At 67.8% G+C, this 14,244-nt stretch overlaps 8 protein-coding genes across 8 annotated transcripts; 2 read left to right on the forward strand and 6 right to left on the reverse strand.

The window, feature by feature from the left end:
* Positions 1-690: 690 nt before the first annotated feature.
* On the reverse strand, positions 691-1,213 carry MICPUCDRAFT_58576 (uncharacterized protein; the record flags this gene model as incomplete). Its single annotated transcript, XM_003059342.1, has 2 exons — positions 691-963; positions 1,067-1,213. The coding sequence occupies 2 exons, from the start codon at positions 1,211-1,213 to the stop codon at positions 691-693; spliced, it is 420 nt and encodes a 139-aa protein (XP_003059388.1).
* Positions 1,214-1,884: 671 nt separating this feature from the next.
* On the forward strand, positions 1,885-2,987 carry MICPUCDRAFT_58577 (uncharacterized protein; the record flags this gene model as incomplete). Its single annotated transcript, XM_003059047.1, has 2 exons — positions 1,885-1,935; positions 2,289-2,987. 2 exons carry the CDS (start codon positions 1,885-1,887, stop codon positions 2,685-2,687), a joined length of 450 nt encoding a protein of 149 aa, XP_003059093.1. The 3' UTR covers positions 2,688-2,987.
* A 282-nt stretch (positions 2,988-3,269) lies between these two features.
* MICPUCDRAFT_69378 (uncharacterized protein) lies at positions 3,270-4,636 on the reverse strand (the record flags this gene model as incomplete). The annotated part of the gene is made up of 3 exons (XM_003059343.1): positions 4,153-4,636; positions 3,821-4,048; positions 3,270-3,774 (listed from the first exon to the last, which is right to left on the reverse strand). Exons 1-3 carry the CDS (start codon positions 4,326-4,328, stop codon positions 3,270-3,272), a joined length of 909 nt encoding a protein of 302 aa, XP_003059389.1. The 5' UTR covers positions 4,329-4,636.
* On the reverse strand, positions 4,615-6,459 carry MICPUCDRAFT_69381 (uncharacterized protein; the record flags this gene model as incomplete). The annotated part of the gene is made up of 1 exon (XM_003059344.1): positions 4,615-6,459. The coding sequence occupies one exon, from the start codon at positions 6,457-6,459 to the stop codon at positions 4,690-4,692; it is 1,770 nt and encodes a 589-aa protein (XP_003059390.1). The 3' UTR covers positions 4,615-4,689.
* A 191-nt stretch (positions 6,460-6,650) lies between these two features.
* On the reverse strand, positions 6,651-7,569 carry MICPUCDRAFT_11360 (uncharacterized protein; the record flags this gene model as incomplete). Its single annotated transcript, XM_003059345.1, has 3 exons — positions 6,651-6,765; positions 6,937-7,170; positions 7,355-7,569. Coding segments are annotated over 3 exons (564 nt in total), but the record flags the coding sequence as incomplete, so codon positions are not given.
* Positions 7,570-8,354: 785 nt separating this feature from the next.
* MICPUCDRAFT_18029 (uncharacterized protein) lies at positions 8,355-10,942 on the forward strand (the record flags this gene model as incomplete). The annotated part of the gene is made up of 3 exons (XM_003059048.1): positions 8,355-8,443; positions 8,677-9,288; positions 9,466-10,942. Coding segments are annotated over 3 exons (2,178 nt in total), but the record flags the coding sequence as incomplete, so codon positions are not given.
* Positions 10,943-10,995: 53 nt separating this feature from the next.
* On the reverse strand, positions 10,996-12,309 carry MICPUCDRAFT_49613 (uncharacterized protein). Its single transcript, XM_003059346.1, has 4 exons — positions 12,203-12,309; positions 11,988-12,082; positions 11,784-11,865; positions 10,996-11,578 (listed from the first exon to the last, which is right to left on the reverse strand). The coding sequence occupies exons 1-4, from the start codon at positions 12,276-12,278 to the stop codon at positions 11,082-11,084; spliced, it is 750 nt and encodes a 249-aa protein (XP_003059392.1). The 5' UTR covers positions 12,279-12,309; the 3' UTR covers positions 10,996-11,081.
* Positions 12,310-12,464: 155 nt separating this feature from the next.
* On the reverse strand, positions 12,465-14,122 carry LHCP3 (prasinophyte specific chlorophyll a/b-binding protein, chloroplast precursor). The gene is made up of 3 exons (XM_003059347.1): positions 13,916-14,122; positions 13,295-13,643; positions 12,465-13,104 (listed from the first exon to the last, which is right to left on the reverse strand). The coding sequence occupies exons 1-3, from the start codon at positions 14,087-14,089 to the stop codon at positions 12,836-12,838; spliced, it is 792 nt and encodes a 263-aa protein (XP_003059393.1). The 5' UTR covers positions 14,090-14,122; the 3' UTR covers positions 12,465-12,835.
* Positions 14,123-14,244: the final 122 nt, after the last annotated feature.

Here is a 14,244-nt window from a genome sequence, read left to right on the forward strand (position 1 = left end):
TTTTTATGGAACGACCTTCAGTCGCGACGACGTGCTCGAATACGCCGTCGCGAACCGCTGCCCGGGGTGGGAACAAGAAATACGCGCGAGACCGCTGCGACGAGAGGGGACGCTTTCTCCGAGCTAGGGTCCCTCGTGTATCGATTCAACTCTACGCGCCCCCGAGACCACCCGGCGCCTTCTCCGCGGGCGACGCCCCCTTCCCCGCCACCGCCGCCGTCGTCGTCGTCATCNTCGTCCCCGCGCCGCCGACGCCGAGGAACGCGTTGGAACGCGCCGCGAGGGCGCGGGACCGCGGGCAGGCGCTCACGGCGGGGCAGGAGGCGGCGCTGAGCGCTTTGGACGCGCTGCGGAAGGGGAAGTTTTTGACCGAGAGGCAGAAGGAGGTGCTGAGACGCGCGCGGATGGACGACGACGACGTCGTGTTCGGGGTCGGCGGCGCGGAGACGACGACGACGACGACGACGGCGGCGGCGGCGGGGAAGGGGGCGTCGCCCGCGGAGAAGGCGCCGGGTGGTCTCGGGGGCGCGTAGAGTTGAATCGATACACGAGGGACCCTAGCTCGGAGAAAGCGTCCCCCCTCGTCGCCGCGGTCTCGCGCGTATTTCTTGTTCCCACCCCGGGCAGCGGTTCGCGACGGCGTATTCGAGCACGTCGTCGCGACTGAAGGTCGTTCCATAAAAATTTTTTTCATCGATCAGACGCGATCAAGTGTTGAAACCGAGCTATGGGTGAAAAACTTTTGTATAGAACGCACCCGAGGAGCCGAGCGGCGGAAAACACCCACGGGCCCCACTCCGCGCCGTGCTCCACCGCCCACTTCAGGACGTCCAGATGCCCGCCCATCGCGGCGCCCCTGGTGACGAGCGGTCCGAACTCGTACTCGAGCTCTCGCAGCCATCGGAGGAGCTTCAGGTTGCCAGCGACGGCGGCGTAGTGGCAGAAGAACGCGCCGCGGTGAAACTGCGGGAGTGCCATTCATATCATATCGGTCAGTTGAAAGGAGACGCGATCAAGTGTTGAAACCGAGCTACGGGTGAAAAACGTTTGTTAACACAGCACGCACCTGAGGGTCGACGCGGTCGACGTACGCTCGCGCGCGCGCCTTGGAGACGCCCGCCTCGACGCGCTCCAGCGTTCGCATGAGCGCGTCGAGGCGCCACTCGATGTCGCTGTGCCGCTCTGCCATGCGCGCGTGACCGAGCGCGCGCATGGACGAGAACTCGAACGACGGCGGCAAGGACGCGACGCCGCGCGACGCCTCCGCGAAGGCTCTGCTGGACGCGACGAGAGACGCGCGGTCGACGACTGCGGTGAGGGCCGTTCGTTCCACGCGAGCGAACGTCGGGGTGCGGCTCGAAGGCGTCAGGGGTGGAGTTGAAAGGCGCCGAGGGCGGGGATTGAACGCGAGGGATGGGCGGAGAGGAACGCCGGGCGAAGTCCTTAAGGAACGGCGTTCACGTTTGGCGAACGCGGTCGCGTGGGGACCAGTGCGAGGAGAACGCGCCCGAGGCGACGCCCGACAGCACGCCGCACGCGACGACGCCGTCGAGCGGGAGCGACGGCGGCGCGTCGGAGGGCGGGGGGGTCGACGCGAGCGCGTCGTTTCGCTTCTTCGATCGCGTCTGCATGACGACGCGAGGAGGGGAGTGACGGGAGGCGCGCGGGGGGGTGCGGGGGTCGGGGTGGTCGCGTCGTGGCTCGGGGAAACCTCGGGACAGACGAAACGACGCGACGCGACGCGACGCTCGCGAGTTGACGTTCTGCTGTTCGACCGACGTCCAAAGTCGCCCGCGCGACGTCGCCGCGGCACGCACGACGGGGCTCGGACGCCACAACCGCCACCGCCGCGCCGCGCTCGCCTCGCGCGCGCCGACCGCGAGCATGGCTCCGAGGGATAAGGTCAAGAACCCGGCGTATCAGCTCGTGGATAAGGTGCGCGCGCGTCGCGTCCGATCCCTCGCGCTCGCTCCCTCCTCGCGGCCGCGCGTCGACCGACGACGATGAGATTATTCCCATCCGTCCGGGCGACGCGATCTGACGCGTCCGCGGCGTCGGCGGCATCCCGCGCGTCGACGCGCGCGGGCGTTCGCCTCGCGATGCCGTCGCGACGCCGCGACGCCGCGCGCCTCGCGCCGCGCGCGCGCCGCGGCCGCCGGCTCGGCGGCGCGCGAGCCCGCGCGCAGAAACCGACTACAGCGTGACGTCGACGATTGCGCGCTTTCCGACACGTGTAACTAATTCCCATCATCACCTCGTCGCGCTCGCTTCTCCCCGACCCACCTCAGGCGACGTACGATCACCTTCCCGAGCCGGACTGGGGCGTGTGCGTCGACCTGTGCGACCTCGTCAACGCGGAGTTCCCGACGTACGGCAAAGACGCGGTGAAGGCGCTCAAGTTGAAGATACAAAAGCGACACCGACCCAACGCGCAGTCGTTCGCGTTCACGACGCTGGAGACGTGCATGAAGAACTGCGGCGCGCGGTTTCATCACATGGTCATCGCGAAGGACGTCCTGGGTGAGATGATGCGTTTAGTCCTCGGCGGGAAGTTACAGCCGGAGGTGCGGACGAAGATCTTGGAGCTCGTCGAGGAGTGGGCGACGCAGCTCCCGATTCATCAGGCGCGTTCTATCTCACACTGGTCCCCATACGACCGCGTCGGCGTGGTGGACGCCGATCCTTAAGGACTTTTCCCGGCGCATCTCTCCGCCCAGGGTCCCTCGCTTTCAATCCCGACACGCCTCGACGCCTTTCAACTCCACCTGACGCCTATGAACTCCACCCCGACGTTCGCTCGTATGGAACGGCCCTCAGTACCGAGCGACGTACGAATCGCTCCGCATGCGCGGCGTGATGTTCCCCGGCGTGAACGTCGATGCGATGCCGCCGATGCGGTTAGCGCCGCGATCCGCGGATGACGTCATGGCGGGGCTCGACCCCGCGGACGCCGCGGCGATTCGAGAGGCGCTGCGGGAGGTGGAGGCGGAGGTGGAGGCGGACGAGGCTGAGAGAAGAGAGCGCGGGAGAAGGGCGCACGAGAACCAGCACGACACGAGCGATTTCAGTCCGTACGGCCCCGGCTCCGTCGCGATCGGGCGGCCGCTCGAGCCGTCGCCGCGGCGGCCGCGGCGCGGGTACGAGCATCTGGACGGCCCGGACCCCGACCGCGGCCGCCCTCGATCGTTCGACGAGGGACCCCGGTCGTATTACGGCCGCGGGACGCAGATGTATCCGACGTACGACTCGAGAGGGGCGAACCCGGTGCACTACGACGACGACATGGCCGCGGCGTTGGCCGCGAGCGCGAGGGAGGAGCAGCCGCCGCCCGCGGACGCCGAGCCCGTGGACTCGTCCTCGCCCGAGGCGGTCGCCAAGCTCAGGGACGACATCGCCGTCGCGGCGAATTCCGTCGGCGTCCTCCGGGACATGATCGCGGGGATCGACCCGTACCGGTCGTACCCGCCGCTGTCGCAGCTCGTTAACGCGGACGAGATCGCGGAGCTCAGCGCGCAGTGCCGCGCGATGCGGCCGCGGGTCGTGTCGCTGGTGCAGAGCGTGAGCGACGAGGGGTTGCTGATGTCCGCGTTGTCGCTGAACGACGACATCGGCGCCGCGCTGGAACGGTACGACATTTTAGTGGAGATCTCGAGAGCGGACCCGGACGCGAAAGCCGCGCTGTTGGCGTCGCTGGGCGCGATAGGGACCGCGGACGGGAGTGCGGCGGCGCCGCCGGACGCGGAGACGGCGCGGACGGCCGCGCGCGCCGCCGCGGGCGTCGGGCGCGGCGCCGTCGGCGGCGGCGGTGGCGGCGGCGCCGCGCCCGCGGATCTCGTCGACCTCTCCGCCGAGAGGTCCGCGGCGGTCGTCGACCCGTTCGACGTCCGACCAGAGGTCGTCCCGAACCACGGGCGCATGGGCCCGACGTCCGTCCCGGAGCAGACGCTCCCCGCGCACCCGGGGTATCGCCTCGAGCCCATCCCCGCGGCGATGCCGGCGGCGGCGGGCGAGGTGACCCTCGACGATCTCCTCGGGCCGATGCCGTCGGGTGCGTTCTATACAAACGTTTTTCACCCATAGCTCGGTTTCAACACTTGATCGCGTCATCTTTCAACTGACCGATGAACTATTTTTGTATGGAACGACCCTCAGATCACAACGCGGTGTCGGACCCGTTCGCGGCGTCGCCCGCGCCGACGCGATCCACCGCCGCCGCGAGCAGCACGAACCCGTTCGGGGAGTCCTACGTCGCGCCGTCGCCCGGCGTGTCGACGCCGCCGGGAAGCGGGTACGGAGGACTGCCGCCGATGGCGTCGCCGCCGGGGCATTCGAGCGTCGTGAACCCTCTGTTCGCGCGCGACGCCGGCGGCGTCGGCGCGGGCGGCGCGGGGATCGGGTCCTCCTCCGATCCTTTCGCGGCCGTGGACCCGCTTTCGTCGCCGCCGCCGAGGAGCTCGGGGCCGATGTCCGCGCAGCGAGGGCGGGGCGGAGGCGGCGGCGGTGGCGCTGGGGGGGGGGGCGAAACGAATCCGTTTCTCGCGATGCCGCCCAGCCCGTCGCAGCGGCGGCGGTGAGAGACGAAATATGATACCCTGTAGCCGCGCGCGCGTTGTACCGTGAAGAGTGTGTTACGTTACGTCTTCTGACGCGTCGGTCGATCGTCGTCGCGACACGAGTCGTCTACATAACTTATTCATCCCCGCCGCCGCCGCCGCCGTCCTCTGCTTTCTTTTTCTCCTCCGCCCTTTCCCCGCGCGAAGACCCGCGAGACGACTTCCTTCGCGTATCTTTACCGTCGTCGTCCTTCTCATCCTTCTCGCCTCTCTTCTCGTCCCGCCGGTCTTTTTTCCGATCCTTCCGATCGTTCCGGTCTTCTTTCCGGTCCCTCCGGTGACTGTTCCGGTCTTTCCGGTCCTTCCTCTTCCGGGATGAGGACTTCTTTTCGTCGCCGTCCCCGTCCGTCCGCTTGTTCGCGTCGAGGTCTTTTTCCTTTCCCTCTATTTCGCCGCGCCCCTCCTTCTCGTCCTTCCCCGCGCCGCCGCCGCCGCCGCCCGCGTCCTCCTCGCCGGGCCCCTCAACCTTCTCCCTCTTCGCCTCCTTCCTCGCGGAGTTTCTCTTCGCGTCGCGCTCTTCCTTCCGTTTCTTCCTCCGCCTTCGCGTCTCGCTCCCCGTGGACGACGACGACGACGACGAGTCGCTCGAGCTGAAGGAAGAACTGGAGGAGCTCGGCGACGGATCCCGCGCCCGGCGTCTCTTCTCGCGCGCCCTCTTCGTTCGCTTCCGCTCGCGTCTGCGGTCCGCGCCCGCGGTGCCCCACACGTTCTTCAGCTTATCTTTGATGATCGGGTTGTTCGAGTGTTTCACCTTCAACGTCATCTCCGCGAGCATCGTTCCGCTGAGCGCCTTCGCCGCCTCCGCGGACGCTTTATCCGTGAACTCCACGAATCCAAACCTGGACGGATTGAAATCGCTCCCGGCGAACTTAACGTACGTGACCACGCCCGCGACGCTGAAAAAATCCGCGAGCATGTCTTCCGTGATGCTGCTGTTCACGTTCCCAGCGTACACCGTCCGCGCGACGTCGCTCGTGTCCTCCGCGCCGCCCTGCTTCTCGCGCTCCTCGCGGTATTCGACGTGCGCCTCCGCCGCGGCTCGCGCGCACGCGATCATGTGCGGAATGGGAACGAACAACGCGCATCGCTTGAAGCCCTTCGGGAGCCACTCCGGGAGCTTCGCCGCGGCTTGCTTGAGGAGCGCGATCGGGTCCTCCATGACCGCCTGCTGCGCCATCGCCACCTGCTGCGCTTGCAGAAGCTGCTCGCGGGACGGCTGGTAGGACGCGCCTCCGGGGGCGGTCCGCGCGCCGCCGGGGGTGGTCGAGACAGAGATGACGCGGTCCACGAGCGTCATGTTGTTCAGGACGAGCGCGCTCTTCGCCGCGGCGGCGTCCTCGTACACGGCGACGTACTGCCGCGACACCGCGTCGCCCACCGCCGTCGCCATCGCTGCGCCGCCCCCCGTCGGCGTGAGCGACGACAGCGCGCCGCAGCACTGCAGGAATTCTCTGAGCGTGTCGTCCGTCACGGACGGCGACACGCCGTCGACGTAGACGCTCCGCGCGATCGTCTCCGGCGTCGCGGCGACCGCCATCTTCGGCGCGGTCGCCGTCGCGAGGTCGCCGCCGTCCGTGCCGAACGGCGCGGAGGAGGATCCGCCCGGGACGCTACGACCCGCCGCGGTGGACGACGGCGCGACGACGATCGGCGGTGCCGCCCCCGGGCGGCCGGGAACGAGGCCCCCGGCGTCGCGCGTCTTCGTCGTCGTGATCTCGAACTCCATCGCGGACGGCGGCGACGGGGAGGACGGAGATCGCGCGACGCGGCGGGAGCGCGCCTTTCTTCGCCCGCGCGCGTGCGGATCGCCAGGCGCGCGGATTCGCACTGGCGATGGCGGCATCATAATTTGTGTTTGACACTCGAACGCGCGTGAACAGAAGGAGGAGAGGAAAAAATGAACGGCGTTTCATGCGCCCGCCAGCCTACGTCGCGCGCTCGTCATCACCGCCGCTTCTTCCCCCCCGCGGCGACCGCCTCGTCCTCACCCTCCGCGCCCCCCGCCTTCTCCTCCTCCTCTCTCTCGAACTCGTACGCCGCGAGCGCGCGGGAGCTCCCCATGAGCTGGCACCAGTTCGCGAATTGTTTCATCGCGAATCCGGGAAGCGCCGCGACGCACAGCTGTTTCGCGACGGTGTCGAACGCGCCCAGGCTCAACGTCCTCGGCCACGCGCCGCCGACCGATCCCATTCCCATCCACGACGGCATGCTCGGTAGGTTTATGGATACCGATTTCCCCACGATCGGGAGGATCGATTTCGGGATACCGAGAACGCCCCCGACGCCGCCCGGCGCCGCCGTCGCCGCGTGAATCGCGAGATACAAAACCTCGCACGACACGCAACACACGCCCATGAACGCGCGGTTGCTGTAATACAACCTCAGCAGGAAATACCGCGAGTCCGCGACGTCTTTGTGCGACTTCTTCCCCCCCGGCCTCAACGACGACGCGTGGACGTGCACCCAATGCGACGCGATGTCCAGCATCACGAGACCGACGCACGGGTAAAAGAGCGTCGGGACCTCCGCGGCGACGACCATGAGCAGCCCCGTCGTGCTCAGGGTCGTTCCATACGAGCGAACGTCGGGGTGGAGTTCATAGGCGTCAGGTGGAGTTGAAAGGCGCCGAGGGCGGGGATTGAAAGCGAGGGGTGGGCGCAGAGAGACGACGGCAAAAGTCCTTAAGGATCGGCGTTCACCACGCGAACGCGGTCGTATGGGGACCAGTGTGTAGAACGCACCTCAGACGATCGGTCACCATGTCCAGCGTCGCGCCGTACTCGCTGCACTGATCGAACATCCGCGCGAACCGCCCGTCGAGCTCGTCGCACACGAAGGACAGAAAGTACGCCGCGAGCGAGAACTCGACGCGCGAGAAGGCGGTGAGGAGCGACGCGATCGTCAGCGCGACGCGCGCGTAGCCGATCAGGTTGGGAACGTAGAGGAACACGTTTCGGTGCCTGGTGAAGAAGCCGCCGAAAACGCCGCCGCCGCCGCCGTCGTCGCCGCGATGACGACGACGACGGCGCGGCGGCGGCGGCGGCGGCGACGGCGCGGCGGCGCGGCGGGCGGCGCGTTTGGGGGGCATGGCGCGCGGCGTTGGCGCGGGCTGCAGCGCGCGGAAGAAGACTGACGACGACGCCGCGATGGACGCCGGCGAGCCTTCTCTTCGAAACCACGAGCTCTCGCGCGACGACGAGCCGGCGTCAGCCGCGGTCGCCATTATTTGAACTCGCGCGCCGAGGCCGACGCGACGCGGCGACGCGCGGAGGTCGACGAGCGCGGGAGACGCGCGCGCACCGAAGGCGAGCGCGTTCGGGAACGACGCCGCGCGCGCGCGCGCGACGAGTCGCCCGCGCGACGCCGAACCGCGCGCGGAGATCCGTCGGGGCGTCGTCGTCGTCGTCGTCGTCGTCGTCGAGCGAGGCGAGCGATGACGGAGCTCGCCGCGCCCGCGGGGGACCCCGCGGAGGACAAGCATCTCGAGGCGTTCCTCGCGGAGTGCGTGCACGAGGCGCTGAACAACTACATGCTCGCCGACGCGATATTCCTCGGCGAGCGTCTCTACGCCGCGTGCCCGACCGAGGCGCGTCCTAGGCACCTCCTCGCGAGGCTCCGACGCGGATCCTCGGACGCCGCGATCGAACCGCGTCCTCGTCCCCTAAACCCTCTCCTCCTCCTCCTCCGCCGCGCGTACCCTAAACCTAATCTCAAACCCTAACCCCCCCCACCCTCCCTCCCCTCCCTCCGCAGACGAACGCGCATCTGCTCGCGACGTGCTACTACCGCGACGACCAGGCGTTCCGCGCGTATCCCCTCCTAAAGGACGCGTCGTCCGATCAGGCGCGTCCCATCTCACACTGGTCCCCATACGACCGCGTTGGCGTGGTGAACGCCGTTCCTCAAGGACTTTACTTCCCGGCGTGCGTCTGCATCTCTCCGCCCAGGGTCCCTCGCTGCTTTCGATCCCCGACATCGACGCCTTTCAACTCCGCTTCTGACGCCTTTCGACTCCGCCCCGACGTTCGTCGCTTCGTACGGAATTTCTCGGCCCTCATCAGAGCCGCTACCTCCTCGCGTTGTGCTGCGTCAAGCTCGACAAGCCGTCGGAGGCGGAGGCCGCACTGTCCGGCGACGACCGGTTCGCGGACACGCGAACGATGTCCCCCGCGCAGGCGGTCGCGGCGATGCGCGTCCCCAACGGCGCGTGCGGGCACCATCTCCTCGGCGTGCTGTGTAAGGACTCGGGGCGGACTCGTTGGGCGGCGGCGCACTTCGCGGCGGCGCTCGCGATCGATCCGTTCGCGTGGAGCTCACACGAGGAGCTCTGCGCGCTCGGCGCGGAGAGCGAGGCGGAGAGCGCGATGAAACGCGCGAACCCGGGGCGTTTATATCCCCCGCTGTCGGACCTCGGAGGGCTGGTGGAGATTGTCGACGGCGGCGGCGGCGGCGGGGGGGGGCCGGAGGTCGCCGCGGATGCGGAGCAGACGCCCGCGGCGACGACGCGGCCGCCGCCGCCGCCGCGGTTCACGAGTGCCGGCGAGTCGACGAGGGACGTGGACACGCCCGCGCCGGACAGCACGCGCGGGATGATGCCGCCGCCGCCGCCGAGCGCGGGCGCGGGGGCGGGGGCGGGGGGAGGCGCGTACGACACGCCGTCCCCGATGGACCCGGCGTCGCAGCCGCCGCCGCCGCCCAAGCCGAATAATCCGATCGGCGCGCGCGGCGGTAACGGCGGCGGCGTCGGCGTTATCGGCGACAGCGCGACAGTCGACGACGACGACGCCGCGATGGCGATGACCGGCGGCGCGGAGAGCACCGCGGGGACGGCGGCGTACGGCGGCGGCGGGAGAGGCATCGACCGGAGAAAGTTCATCGACGAAGGGAAATTGCGGAAAGTGAGCGGGCGTCTGTTCAGCGAACCCGGGAGCGTCGGCGGGGGCGCGGGCGGGGGCGCGGGGACCGGCGCGGGGACAGGCGCCGGGACAGGCGCGGGCGCGGGCGTGCGACGGAGCAGCCGGCTCGCGGCGGCGAGCACCCCCGGATCGTCGGGTGGGTTCAACACCCCCGCGAGCGATCCGGGCTCGACGCCGCCGCGACGCGGGGGCCGCGGCCGCGGCCGCGCCGGCGCCGCCGCCGGCGGCCGCCGATCCCTCGACGGTCTCGACGCTCCCGCGTCCGCGTCGGTCTCGCACTCGCACTCGGAGGGGGGTCCCGCGGCGACCGCGCAATACGCCGCGGCGCATTACCATCGCGCCGCCGCCGGCGACCGCGCGTCGTCCGCGGCGCGGGGGCCCGGGGGGCGGTTCGCCGAGGGCGCGGCGGCGGCGTTGACGCTTCTGAAACCTCTCGCGGACGCGTCGCGGCAGTTCGCCATGTTTCGCTGCTCGGACGCGATCGCGTCTCTGGAGAAACTCCCTCCCGCGCAGTACGCGACCGGGCACGTCCTGTGCCTCGTCGGGAGAGCGCACGCGGAGATGGTGGACTACCCGTCCGCGAGGCACGCGTTCGAGTGGGCGCGCGCGGTGGACCCGCGCAGACTCGAGGGCATGGAGGTGTACAGCACGGTTCTGTGGCATTTGAAGAGAGAGGTGGAGCTGTCGCACCTCTCGCAGGTGGTCGTCGGCCTCGACCGGCTCTCGCCGCACACGTGGTGCGTCCTCGGGAACTGCTTCTCGCTGCAGAAGGAGCACGAGACGGCGTTGAGGTATTTTCAGCGCGCGCTGCAGCTGGACCCGGGGTGCACGTACGCGCACACGCTCTGCGGGCACGAGTATTTCGCCAATGAGGATTTCGAAAAGGCGACGGCGTGCTACCGCGCCGCGCTGCGCCTCGACTCGCGGCATTACAGTGCGTGGTACGGACTGGGCACGGTGTACTACCGCCAGGAAAAGTATGAGCTCTCGGAGTACCACTTCCGGCACGCGTTGTCCATCAACTCGCGGAGCAGCGTGTTGTTTTGTTACCTCGGCATGGCGCAGCACGCGTTGCGTCGGAACGGCGACGCGTTGGAGCTTCTCCAGCGCGCCATCGCGCTGGACGGGCGGAACCCGCTCGCGAAGTACGAGCGCGCGGCGGTGTTGCTGTCCGAGGATCGGTTCCAAGACGCGCTCGAGGAGCTCGAGAGCTTGAAGGAGGTGGCGCCTCGGGAGGCGAGCGTGTTTTTCCTCATGGGCCGGATTTACAAAAAGTTGAACCTGCCCGAGGAGGCCATGGTTAACTTCTCCACGGCGTTGGACCTGAAGCCCGTGAGCGGGGACGTGAACTTGATCAAGAGCGCGATCGAGAAGCTGCACGTCCCGGACGACGGCGAGGAGGACGACCTGTGACGCGATGAAGGAGGGGTCGACGCTCGTCGTTCGCGAACGTTCGAACGAACACTACGTAGGACTGATCGATTCGAACATCATACAGTACAGTGGTGTGCGGCTCTTCTCTCTTCTCTCTCTTCGCTCCGTCGCGCCGCGTCTAGTCCCTCTCCGAGATCGCGGTGAGGTGCTCCTCGATGACGTCCGAGCTCAACAACCGAAAGTTCTTGTTCTCCGTCGTCACGATCCCAACCTCGAGCTCTTTCGACTTCAGATCCTCTCCCAGCACGCTCTGCAGGCACGAGATGGCAGTCTGAATCGTCTCCGTCTCGTCGAACGCGTTTCCGGCGTTTTCACCCTTCACCTTCTTCTCCAAAAAGTTAATCGCCTCCTGCTCCTTCACGCCCGCGCTCGTGGCCTTGTACCCGACGCAGTACCCCGCCGGGTCGTTCTTGAACAGGCACGGCCCTTTCTCTTCGTCGATGCCGACGAACATGCACATCGCCGCCATCGGACGCATGTACGCGTGTTGCGTGTAGACTTGAAACTCATCCGCCATTCGCGTCGAGAGAAAGTCCACGGGGATCTCGTAGCCAAACTCGTGGCGGAACTCCGCAGCCTTGTGCCGCGCTTTTTGAACGACGTTCCGTATGTCCGCTGCGCGAGGACGACGGTCGAGCGGTCGAGGGCCCAGGGGTGGTGAGGGAAGCGTCGGCGGCGGGCGAACGGAACGGAACGGAACGCGCGCGTAAGGATGGATGTTTTTAGGGTTGACGAGAGGGAGAGGGCCTGAACGATCGATCACGTCGTTTTCCGCGCGGGAGGGGACCGGGCGGGGCGCGAGGACGACGCGGGCGCGCACGTGATTTCCCCGTCGCGCACATCCCGATGACCTTCGTGATTTTGAACATGTGCGTCACGTCCGCCGGGTCGACGAGCTTATCCTGCGGCGCGAACGCGGACGGGGAAGGGCGTCAGATCTGGGAGCGTCGACGCGGAAGAGACGAGCGAGCGAGCGAATGACATCGCGGGCGGGGAGAGGCGCGAGAGGGAGCGCGCGCCGCACCGGAATCTTCTTCTGCGTGACGACGCACACGCTGTCCTTCCCTCGGACGCCGATCGAGGTCACGCCCACGGACTTGATCGCCTTGAACGCGTACTCTGTATCATGGAAGAAGAGAGAGGACGGGCGGTCAGCGAGCGGTTGGACGACGGACGAGGGATGCGTTCTCGTCGACGCGGGGCGCGGGGGCGCGACGCTCGCGATCGCGCGCGACGCACCGACTTGGTACAGACGACCTTCCGGCGAGAAGATCGTGATGTGGCGGTCGTAACCGGACCCGCTTCCCCGGCTCATGACGCGCGAGTGTCGCCGATCGTGCGCGGCGCGACGACGTGTGCGCGCGCTTCCTTTCATCAGCCGGCGACGAGTGCTTCAAAAAAGCGAACGGACTTTCATCACTGTTTCTGTTCGTTTCGTCCTGTCTGGTCCAGACAGTGGAAGGCTCGGCGCGGAGGCGCCGTCGTGAGTACGCGTACTTTACCTTATCACTCGCGCGTGTTCTTACAACGCGCTTCTACTACGTTCCATTCGCTCGCGCGATTTCGATTTCGATTCGCGCACGGCTAGCTAGCGATTATGCACAAAAAAACTCGGCGCGCGTCGACGCTCGCGCGCGGTCCCGGGAACCGCCGGGCCCGCGCCGCCGTCGACCCCCGCGAAAATAATATCTTAGTCCCTCCGCCGAACGGAACGGATCGGACGGCGCGGCGACGTCCCTCTCCGTCGCGTCGTCCTCCATCCGTCCGTCCATCCGTCCGTCCGCCCGTCCGTCCGTCCGTCCACGCATCCATCCAATCGTTCTAAACTCACCCTACCGGCCATCCGACCGACCGATCGATCGGTCGACCGACTCAGAACACGCACCCGGAGCGGTCGACGACGTTGCAGTGCACGACGTCGGCGACGTGCGCGGACCAGTTCGCGACGGGGCCGACGGCGTCCGGGCCCGCGCCGCCCGGGTTCGTGGAGACCGACTGCGCGAGGATCCCGAGCCACGCGAGCATCGCGAGGCGGCAGTGCTTCAGCTCCTTGATCTTGAGCGTGTCGAGATCCTCGCCGAAGAAGTTGGCCTCCTTGCCTTCGGAAAAGTTGAGCGGGTCGAACCGGCCGCCGGGGAACACTGAGGGTCGTTCCATACAAAGCGAACGTCGGGGTGGAGTTGAAAGGCGTCAGTTGGAGTTGAAAGGCGTCGAGGACGGGGATTGAAAGCGAGGGACCCTGGGCGGAGAGACACGCCGGCAAAAGTCCTTAAGGAACGGCGTTCACCACGCCGACGCGGTCGTAAGGGGACCAGTGTAACTAGAACGCGCCTGATCCCGCGACGACGTCGTCGAAGGGGTTCTCGATGAGCCCCGTCCTCGCGCCCTCGACGTAGCCCATGAGCGCGACCTCGATCGCGATGATGCCGATCAGCGCGCCGTCGTACGACGGCGTGAATTCGTTGTTGAGGTACGAGAGGTTGCACTCGTCGAACGTGCACTCCTCGCCCGCCATGAACCACGGCGTGCCGACGAGGTTTTCCTGCGCCCACGCGCCGGTGACTCCGAGCATGGCGAAGCGGCCGTGGATGATCTCCGCGGAGACGTTGTTCTTGTACTCGTCGTACGTGAGGGAGCCGACGGGGGAGATGCGCTCCGCGGACGGGAACTCGCCCCACTCCTGTCGGTCGAGGAAAAAGATTAGCGCCGGCGGAGGGAGGACGCTCTAGCTAGAGGACTGATAACTGATGACTGACTGCGAGGGGAGCGATCGACCGATCGATCGGCATGTCGAAATATCTCGCGCGCGCGTCGCCGCCGCGCGCGCCGACGCGCGACGTCGCCGCGGCGCGTCGGAACGGCGGGCGCGTCCGATGGACGCGCTCATCGCGCGCATCGCGCGAGAAGAGCGCGATGCGAGGGAGGCGCGCGTCGAGGGGAGGGAGGACGCACCGGGTAGATCTCGATGTCGGACCGCCACTTCGAGTCCTTCTTCAGCGAGACGCGGTCCTTGGTCATGCGCGCGAACACCTTGAGGCCGGCGTTCGCCTTGACGGAGGAGCGGGAGGGGACGGACGCCTTGAGCGGCGTCGCGAGCGCGGAGCGCATCGTGAGAGAGGAGGCCATCGTGTGAGGACGAAGGAGACGGGCGGCGGCGTGTGCGGGAATGCCAGCTGCCGCGCGTCGTTCGAGCGTTGCGAAGAGCAGATTCGGAAAATTTCGCGAAGAGGCGCGAACGGCGCGACGCGATTGGCCGAGCCGGTCGCCGCGGTTATTCGCCC

The sequence above is a fragment of the Micromonas pusilla genome (assembly GCF_000151265.4).
Source record: "Micromonas pusilla CCMP1545 genomic scaffold MICPUCscaffold_6, whole genome shotgun sequence".
Lineage (NCBI taxonomy): Eukaryota > Viridiplantae > Chlorophyta > Mamiellophyceae > Mamiellales > Mamiellaceae > Micromonas > Micromonas pusilla.